We start from the raw sequence: 10,424 nt of genomic DNA, 5'->3' as shown, positions 1-10,424 counted from the left end.
GAAACTTTGAATTTAATTATGGCCTTATCTACATTTATACTCAGAGATATTTTTAACGTCTCTCTGACTTGTTTTTGTGAAATAATATATCTGGATGAAAAATTCAAGTTTTTCTGAGACAGTTGTAGGTATTGTTTATGAAGTTAAATATTAAAGAACTATCAGGAGTCATGGTGATTCATTTATCTGTATACAACGCCTTGCAGAAACCTAATTATCTTTATTTTGAATTCAGAATTAAAATTTGACAAGTTATATTGTTAAAAAGAAAAGGATTTCTTTGAGAACCACTACCGCTTTTCAATGGTATCCAACAGTCTATTATTTTACGTATAGCCAATGACAACTCATTAGCTCGGAAATTGGCCAATAGGACGAGAGGTCAGTGTTTAGATTTTAGAGCCAGTTTCCGGATGGTGATTAGTATCGAGAGCGGAGTTGTTTTGTTCGTCAAAGGAGTTGTATAAGTGTTCTGGAATTTAGCCTTCAGGGTTTATATCGTGAAAAAGTAAGAAACGAAGATTTTAAGCGTCGGTTTAATTCATTCAGTATTCATTCAGATACACTATTTGGCACCAAACAAAAATTTCCAGCCGTGGTGAGTAGTACCCTATTTAGACTTCGCAGTAAGCGGTCGATCGCACTCTTGCTGAACTTTTTCTAGTTTTGGGTAAATTTTCACTTAACGCGTCGAGTACTGAAGCAATACTGACTCGCTCTCGTATTATTGGCAGTAATATGTTGGGAATATCGTCTGGAGTAATTCGTAGTTGGGACTAACTGGAATCCCTGTCCATCGTAGAAACTCTATGGTTCCTCGATGTGATCAAATTTCGTTTGCAACTAAAGACGTTTTTGTTGGATTTTCATAATAATGATTATTCTTGGATCGTGACACATTTTAACGTGTGCATGTTTTGTTGTTTGAACTGTAAAAAGGGATGGATATTGTGCAAATTTAGTCTGTGATTGTATTGAACACAGCGAACATGTTCGTTCGTGACATTTTTGACAAGTTGAGGTCACTCGTGCGTCTACGGAAATTTCGTATGAAGTATTGTTCCACAATTGCGAGTGTGGCTTCCGCTTTCTTTTTATGACGTGAGTTAAACCAAACTTTTTCTCTACTAAGGATCGTGAAGTTATCTTGTACCGCCATTTTAATTATGATTAGCTCGTCTTAGCATTTATTTCCATTAAATTTGGTCTAAATTTCAACAGCACGCACGACAAAATCGGAAAATTTAATAATGTGCGTAGCATCGTCTTCAGTATGTTCGATTTCAGAACTTTGGTTTAATTTTAAGCCGATTTCTGTATCATTATAGACCAGCCGAATGGATCTGGCATGGTTACGAAATGTCTCGCATGTTCACGTCGGATACCTCACGGGCAGTTAAATAAAATTAGTTGGGCTTTAGGTTGCTAAGGAGAGAATGTATCACCAGCTGAAATTGAAATTTTCGACCACAAACCAACTATGCGTCCTTGTTACGTTACTTTCCTTTTAAGTGCAACGTCATCGTATTTTATCTCTTGCAATTTTCTTTTGTTAATTATCAGTAACATCCTTCAACGAGAAATTCGATAGAATGCAAGGCTATTATTCTGTAATGCCTCTTGTGGCTAAATTGAACTCTCCTAAATATTACTTATTTACACAGTAGTGTCTTTTTATTCATGCCCCCTTTAATCAATCACAATTTGCTTTTATGCTTGAGGATGGTAGTATCGGAATACCTCAAACTACCATCTTTGATTTGATTCAGTCCTATTCACAGAAGTCCTATTTTCTTCCAAACCAGCTGTCATGATTTTATAATATATTACTGTGTTTAATTTATCAAGGTCTTAAAAGTTTGTAAACATCATATGAGAATGGTTGATTTAAATTGTATGACAAATTCCATAGTTGATCAGGATTATCTATCTTGTAACAATGTCCATGTATAGGGTATGAGTAATTCCTTAATTAATTTTGGAAAAATTGCTCAATGATCTTAATCAAATGGTAAAATTATTATTATCCACATGACAAATAGTTGACCTGAGTTTGCTAATGTACTGTGTATCACAAGCTCTACCTTGTGATCACTGAAGTCTCATGTCTGAAGCTCACAACCCTAGGCTGTCTCATCAGGTGCAAAATGCTGCCATTAGCACCCTTAAACCTCTATGAATAGATGTTTTGTCTTGCAAATTAATTAAGCACAAGGTAGTGTAAAAGGGGCAGAGGTAGAAAATATAACATCATTCATCTATAGGTGAGGTGTGAAGCAAAATTTATTGTACATGTATGACTATTGTCTTGCTGAAGGAAAGAAAAAAAAAATTCTCTCTCACAGGATTGCAGGGTCTGCTAGTTTTTATTAGTTATTGACTTGGAAATGTTTTATTATTGACAGTGAAAATGTATGACCATGTTTGAAATGTTTGAAGAATAGGCTCGAGTCTTACCATAAATGCAGTATATCTGTTGACATATGTTCTTGGTTTTCACAATGAAAGTATTTTTTGTACACAGTGATCATTGCATGTAATCCTTACGAATGTAAACAGAAGGGTAGCAGAACATATTTCTGGCTATGAATAACTTCTGGGGTCTCACAAAGGGTTATTGTGAGTAGGAAACAAAATTCTGTTCTAATTAATTTTGATTGACACTTCCATAGAATAATCATTGTGTATGCTGTTTGAAAAAATTCTGATTGGCCTTGTTGAGGAATGTGTTTGGCTTATATTTAATTGGATTATATATGTTGTAATTTGTAAATTTTCCTAAGGCAACTTGTTCTTTTCCATAAACTGGAGTTGACCAAAAGTTCTGATAATGTTAATAGTTTCTGAGGCCTGAAAGCCTTTTCTTTTAATCTATGTGTGTACTAATTATGTTTTTTAAACAAATGATATTTTTAGTCAAAATAATAATACTTAATTGAGATTTTGTTTTTTTTTTCTCTGATGCCTTAAAAGTAAGGAATTTTGTAGTGTATTAGATTTGGTCTTTGTGAAAAATTAGTCTGAATTAGAATCTGCAAACTGATTAAGGTTTTAATTAGTGTTACAGAATGCATAATTAATTTTTTGTATAATTTTTTTCTGGCATTCAATTTTGCTTAAAAAGTATTTAGTTATCTTATTTAGAGACAAAGTTAGCCCTTAAGCAGTTTAAACCATGAATTATTTAATAAGGTAATCTTAAAGGGGGTCTTGTCACAGACTACTTGTTATGACACTAAAAAGAGACCCTTATGGCTAAGAGTGTTATCATTCTTTTGCTGAGGTCAAATTCTCCAAATGTTCCTAGCTAAATTATTGCCCAATGTCTAAGTACAGAAGCTCTATCAATGATGTTTGTAGAACTGCTACAGAATTGTGTCCATTTTGAAACTATCACTGTGCGTACACCTGAACTTACTAATGACAAGCTATGTTAAAGTTAAGTTTTCACAGTCTCATAAATCAATATTAGTAGCTTTATGGAATATGTAGGTCACAAATTTGTCATAGATGTATGCACTCCCGTCTAACTCAAGTTCAACCCGATTTTAGAAAGATTTAAAGGAGTGAAGTATAGTTGATGCACTGGACCATGTCTTAGAGACCAACTCTTTGTGTATGATTATCTATGATTCACAAATTACGCATAATAACTGAAAATTGAAACAATGGCAACTTGTTCAAAAAATGATCATGGTTGACTTGTAAAAACTTCCCTTTGGCAACGTTTCTTAATGTTTCTTCCATGCCCTTTGGCTGATTATGCTCTGATATACCAATAGGAAACTGGGGAATGTTATTTTACACTAATCACTCTTAAAATAACTATGATAGTGTTAACTTGTGCATGAATTAAATGATACAAACAAAGTATTCATGGATATGCATTGAGCTGTGAAAATTTAATTAGAGCACAAATTGTTGACAATTCTTCTTTGTCTTGTTTCAGGTCTTTGTAGTGCATCAATTAGACATATCAAGTCTTTCGTGTCTTGCTGAGTCCTTGACTGGTTAAAAAAGCTGGTTATTAATATCATTTGTTTAGAATAGCATGCCGAAAGAGATGATAAATGGCTTACCTCGCGAATCTCTAGTTCTCGACAAAGTTGCAAAGCCCAAGAGAGTTGTTTCTGCCTTCCATCAAACCAGTTTACCCAGTAGTACAGTTAATCAGAAGAATACAGATCTGTTTGTTAGAAGTGATGACACTGGTGAGAATAGTAATGGAGTGGAATCATCTGGAACCCCAGTTGTTCTACGGAAAGATCGTCTTGTTCAAGAGATAGAAAACAGTCTTGCAGAAATAGAGGACCATTATTCTAACACTAGCAAACTAGAAGAAGAACGGTCTGTCGTTGAAATGGAAAGGAACTCATTAGTAAAGGATATTGAAGAGACAATAGCAGAAATTAAAAATCATGTCCTGAACTCTTCTGATGTGACTTTTGAGAAAGATGCTCTGCAGGATGAGTGTGATGGTTTGCGTGATCAAGTGGATCATTTGAAAACACTTTTGGATAATTCCGTTGGCTTGGAAAATAGTGATGCAAGTGACAACTCTTCCCATGAATTGATGCAACAAAACCTTGCTTTGAAAGCTGATATTGAGAAATTAACTTTAGAAAATGAGCAATTAAAAGGTTTAGGTCAAAATACTAATATGGCAGATAATACATCAAATTTATTGACAAGAGAACTGGAATTGCTACATGATGAAAATGCAAACCTACAAAAACTTCTTCAAATGGCAGAGGAATCAGAAGACAATATTGCTAAAGAACTGATAAATGCAAACTCACAGAAAGCAGAAATGCAAAAGCTTAGTGAAAGCTTAAAGAAGGAAAATAAACAGCTGAAATCCTTGAAAGAACAACTAGAATTAGACAGAGAAGAGCTTGAGGAAGAGGTGGATTGTTTGCAAAAGAGGTTGAGTAAGACTGGGAATCAAAATGGAAATGTTGTATTGCTGAAGGTAAATTTTTTACATTTTTGATTTTATTTCTTTGTACTGGTTTGTATTCTACAATAAGTATAAGGGAATGGTGTTCTCTTTCATTTACTAAGAATTCCTTTTAATTTTATAGCATGTTTAAGTCAGATATGGACTGAAATTATTAAATTTTCTTTAAGCCTTTGACTTGAGAGTTCCAGTTTTATTGTTATGACTATAGACAGAGATAACTAATGCAGTTTCTTTTCATTAAGATGTCATTTAAATTTTGATGTCAGTGGTTGTGCTGTGTGTGGAGTCTATTTTTATTTGTACTAGAAGGAAATCCAAAGTTGATACTGAGAAAGAGAATTGACTGCCGTCGTCTACCATTTGTTTTATTTTTTTCAGGAATCAAAAGAAGATCTAGCAGATGCTGAGAGAAAGTGCACCCTTCTTGAGAAAGAAAAGAGTGTATTGACTAAGAAAGTTGACCAACTTGAAAAAGAAATACAGCAATTAAAGGAACAAAGAGAAAAGATGTCAGAAAATGTATCACCTAAACCAACTCAAAATGTCCTTCAGTTAAAGTCAGCTCTTGAAAAACTGAACAAGGAAACATCAACACTTCACGAGTCACTGGAAAAGGCAGAGGAGGAGATAACATCACTGAAAGAAGATCTGGAAAAGGAGAGGGAAGAGAAAGACAAGTGGAAAACAAGTGCAAGTGAAAAAGGGAAAAAGCAGAAAAGTAAAAAAGTCCAAGAGGGTGAAGTTAGTAAAACTAATGATGATCACAGTAGTGAGGTGGAAGCTTTCAAGAAAGAAATTTATAATTTAAAAAGTGAATGTGAGTGTCTGTCAGAGACTGTTGCAAAAACTGCAAACGAGAAACGTCAAATGGTTAAAGAAATGGAAGCGCTTAATGAAGAAAAGACAAAACATGAATCAAAACTAGTTGAACTCAAAGGGATCATTGAAAAGTTAACACAAATCCAGACAGAGAAAGAAGAATTAGAGAGAGCCCATTCAAATCTTAGAAATCTTCATCAAGAACTTGTGCAGAGGCTGGAAATTGCCAATAAAAACAACACTGAAAAGGATGAAATACTGCAAAGAACTTCAAGTGAGAAACAGTCTGTTGAAAAACTCTGCAAAGAACACAAGGACACCATTGAAAAGCTAAAGAATGACCAAGCCCGATCTAATAAAGATTTATTATCCAAAGATGATGAAGTGAAACTTATGAAGAGAAATTTGGATGAAAAGATAAGAGAGTTGTCTGCATCTTGTGAAGAAGAGAAAAAAGAGAAGCTGAAACTTCATGAGGAAATACAAGAAATGTCTGCCAGATTGAAATCTTCTGAGGGAGAGTTAAACTCTGTACGTCAGTCTCAAGCAAGTAAAGGGTCTGAACTTCAAAACTTAAGATTCATGGTTGATGAGATTCGAAAAGAGTTAAGATTAACTCAACAGAATTTACGAGAGGCAGAGGAAGCAAGACTTCTTGCTGAAGAAAAGGCTGAATTTGCTGAGAAGGCCAAAGAGGATTTGGAGAAGTCTAATGCAGTTTTTAATGATATGGCTATGGAGAAATCTCTTGAGCTTTCTCGAATGAAGAGGACTTTAGAAAAAAAGGTGGAGAAGCTCACAAAAGAAAACAATGAACTGCAAAAGAAACTTGGACTTGATATACCAAATTCAACCAAGTCTCAGTCTCCTCCAAGGTTGTCCCCTGTAACTGTTCAAATGCAGAAAATCCCAAGCCTTGATGTGAACTTGGAACACCTGTCTAAACCATCCCAGAGACAACTAAACAATGGTATGCAGAGGCAATCTCTGGATCAAAGTACATCATCTCGGCAGAGGGCTGTAAATGGTCCAGTTTCTGATAAGAGATTAAGACGCTCAAGTCTGGATAGTGACTCTGCTGTTGATTACCAGAATCAAAGAAATTACGAGGACGATTTTGTAAAACCTCTTCATAATGTGGGAGTTGTTAATTCTGTTTCCTCAGATTACAAGGTTGTTGCTTCTGAAGCTCCCTCAGTTCACCCAAAGCAGCAGTTCACCAGCTCTGTAGTGCATGTTTTGTCATCACCAGGCGGTAATCAAAATTCCACAGCAGCAAGAGAGGATTCTGGATTCAGAAGAGCAAGCTATGGTAATCACTGGAGAGATAGTGAAAGAAGCAGGGAAGAAAGAAGAGTTGAGGATCAGAAAATGGAGGAGAAAGAAAGGTACATTAATTTTGTAGGCCTGCACCTTTAAATTCATTTTTACCATCACTTACAGAAAGTGAAAGGGGAAAAGTTCGAGTATACTACCTCACCTACTATACATGTATATTCCCACTTGTGTTATCAGTAGGATGGACACCTTAAGTTTAAGTTTAAGTTTAATTCGTTCGCAACAGGAATGGCAGGAAAAAGGAACAAAACTTTCGTTTCAATTGACACCTAACCCCTTTTTTACCCACCCATCCCACCCCGGGGAGGACATCCATCATACAGTAATCTCGTGTGTGGGAAATTAACGTCTCCTACCCCAACCCTGCAAGAGACGGGACCTCCATTTATCGTCCCTATCCGAGAAGACTAGAAAGTCTAATCATTTGTAGATATTATTACAAAGGCAGCACTTTCTTCTCAGTTAATTAAAGACCCTGAGTGTTGGTCCAGCCGGATTTGAACTCACGACCTCCCGCACAACAGTCCGGTGCTCTACCAATTGAGCTAACCGGGAGGCGGTTATTGAGCTAACCGGGAGGCTGTCACATGAACATAATAGTAGCCCAGCCTACTATACTGAGTTCTCTGTAGCTTAATGCTAGAGAGTCAAATGGCAAAATTAGATCTTCAGGGTTTTGACTCCTAGCTGTAATTAAGTTATTAATAATCATTATTGTAATTAGTTAATATGTTTTATAAATAATTATGATTTATACTTTTGTGCAGTTCAGAGATGACCATGCTTTATTTATGAGTTTTCTTTACTTTACAGGCCATCAGAAAACACAGCTAAACAAGACAATAGTGAATCTGCATTTCAAGTTGTAGGATATCGCAAAGGTGGAAAAGTTATTCATGAGCACTGGGTGTGACATGATGAAGATATTGAAAGTGAGTGAAAGTGAAAGTGAATGATTCGATACCTTAATAGCAGCATAGGCTGAATTGCTAAGGTCTACAGTGTTACTAAGGTTGAGATCGGACGTCAGCATTATCAGGCGCCTCTGGCAGCCGCTTTAGTCCATGTAACGACCTCACCTTTTCCCCCACACATCCCACCCCAGGGGAGGACATCCATCACACAGTAATCTCGTGTGTGGGAAATTAACGTCTCCTACCCCTAACCCTGCAGGAGACGGGACCTCCATTTATTCGTCCTTATCCGAGAAGACTAGAATATCTAACCATTTCATTGATGTTATAGAAAGGTAGCAAATTCTCCTCAGTTATTTTAAGACCATGAGTATTGGTCCGGCCGGGGCTCGAACCCTCGACCTCCCGCACAACACAATCCGGCGCTCTAACCAATTGAGCTAACCAGGAGGCGGTTGATGTGATCAAGTGCTATTGCAAAATAAGTAATACAGTGAAGGACACACTTTTGAGAACAGAAGAAGAGAATGGCTCGCAAATTTTAACTTCCTCTCAACATTCCTTTCCTTCTTTGTATGTTTGTCTATTTTAATCAGGGAGATACTTAAACATGACACATACATCAAATACTAAAAATTATCAATTGCAAGTAAAAGTAACCAGCTGTCTGTCATCATACACAATTCTCCCCCTCCCCCCCCTGCTCCATTAGGAATAGGAAGGGGTTGAACAGGATGCCGCAATTGTCATGCAGGAATCACATATTCTGGAGCAAGAGTCCAAAGAGACCGTTTTGACATTTCCTGGCATCCAGTAATGTTGCAAAAATCTCATATTCTGGAGCAAGAGTCCAAAGAGACCGTTTTGACATTTCCTTGCATCCAATAATGTTGTAGCATCCTGTCTGATGATATTTTAAGGCAGAATGTAAAACAAACAACTTTATATCTCTTTCTTCCAGAGATGATGATCCATAACAGAATTAAATGGAACTAATGAGAAGCAGTTGACTTATAAATATTAACCAAGAAGCTCTGTCATGTTAGGAGCATTTCAAAGAGATTGCTTTCAACCACTGTGATTTTGCTTAAGGTGTCTTTTTGGAGTATCTAGATGTTTAGAGACATGGGTGTAAGCAAATTTTCAATTGGTGAATAATATGAAGGGTTAAAATTGGTTTATGATTTAGGCTTGTCTACTCTCAATGTACCCTGCTGGCAGAGGCGTTTATTTGTTAACTTCCCCTACGGTCCACGTAAAAATAAAGTCCTCTGCGCTCGGCCTCTTAAATCTTCTTCAAGCATGCGCCTGGGAATTATCCAAGTTTGTGGATAATCTGATTTGCAAAACTGGTCAGAACCTGTTTTAAACACGTTTTTATGCGCATGCATCCTATTTAGCTATATTGCAAGACCAAGTGTGAGCCCACAATCAGCCGAGTACTACCGGTAACTAATTTGTTTTTAAGCAACAGGCCGCGCATGCTCAAAGAAGATTTAACAGGCTGAGCGCAGAGGACTTTATTTTTAGGTGGACCGTTGGGGAAGTTAACAAATAAACGCCTCTGCCAGCAGGGTACTCTCAATGCTGCTTTGTAGTTAAATTAGAAAAACAAATGATTAAAGCTCTCTTAGGGAACCTCCCTCTGGGTAGATGTTTCCTTATGAAAAACTTTTTTAATTGGACATCTATTAACTTTTTAAAACTATTGATTCTCACTAGTTAAGATGCTTTTCTTGTTGATGAACTTGGTTTTTCCTTACTAGAAGGAAAAATATCAGCTTTCAGTACTCAATGCCCAAGTCAATTTCTCATGAATGATTATTAGTTTTGTTTATTCTTCCCACCTCACTGCACTTAAGGGGGGGGGAGATTAGGCATTTGAATCAAATGCGAGTGATTCTGTCACTGAGGGACTTTGATGCATGTTTCTCATAGAAAGCATAATTTGTGTTATTTATCCTTAACTCAGTTTGCCTTGACCAAAGTTTAGAGAGAGTTTTCCTCATATTTTTTCATGGATGGTACCACCCTGTGTACATAGATCTTGCAGTTGATTATAATTTAGCATACAGTGCAGGGGTGTGTGATAACAAAATTTTTTTTTTTTGCGAAAAAAGCTACAATTCATCAGATTCATAGTTTGTAAAATGTTGTATATAGCTTAATTATATGAATAGGAATAGTTAATAAAGGGAACAATTTTTGGTATATCTCTAATTGTGTTGACGATGCAAGAAGTTTAGATTACATCAGAACAGTTATTGTAATACCCTATCCAAGTGACGGGCAACTTGGGGTGACTTTTATGAAGAGTTGAGGGTGTTACTTGAGTTGAAAGGGCGTTCAAGAATGTCCCATGCTAGTACAAAACTTGCGTTCACTGATCT

General features: G+C 36.3%; 1 protein-coding gene across 1 annotated transcript; it reads left to right on the top strand.

Moving 5' to 3' along the window:
* Positions 1–403: 403 nt before the first annotated feature.
* LOC111332267 (uncharacterized) lies at positions 404–10,247 on the top strand. Its single transcript, XM_088739061.1, has 5 exons — positions 404–598; positions 3,950–4,972; positions 5,342–7,170; positions 7,934–8,052; positions 8,996–10,247. Exons 2-4 carry the CDS (start codon positions 4,052–4,054, stop codon positions 8,031–8,033), a joined length of 2,850 nt encoding a protein of 949 aa, XP_088595187.1. The 5' UTR covers positions 404–598; positions 3,950–4,051; the 3' UTR covers positions 8,034–8,052; positions 8,996–10,247.
* Positions 10,248–10,424: the final 177 nt, after the last annotated feature.

The sequence above is a fragment of the Stylophora pistillata genome, chromosome 11 (assembly GCF_964205215.1).
Source record: "Stylophora pistillata chromosome 11, jaStyPist1.2, whole genome shotgun sequence".
Lineage (NCBI taxonomy): Eukaryota > Metazoa > Cnidaria > Anthozoa > Scleractinia > Pocilloporidae > Stylophora > Stylophora pistillata.
The sequence above is the reverse complement of the archived record's forward strand: the minus strand, read 5'-3'. Positions and strand labels throughout refer to the sequence as shown.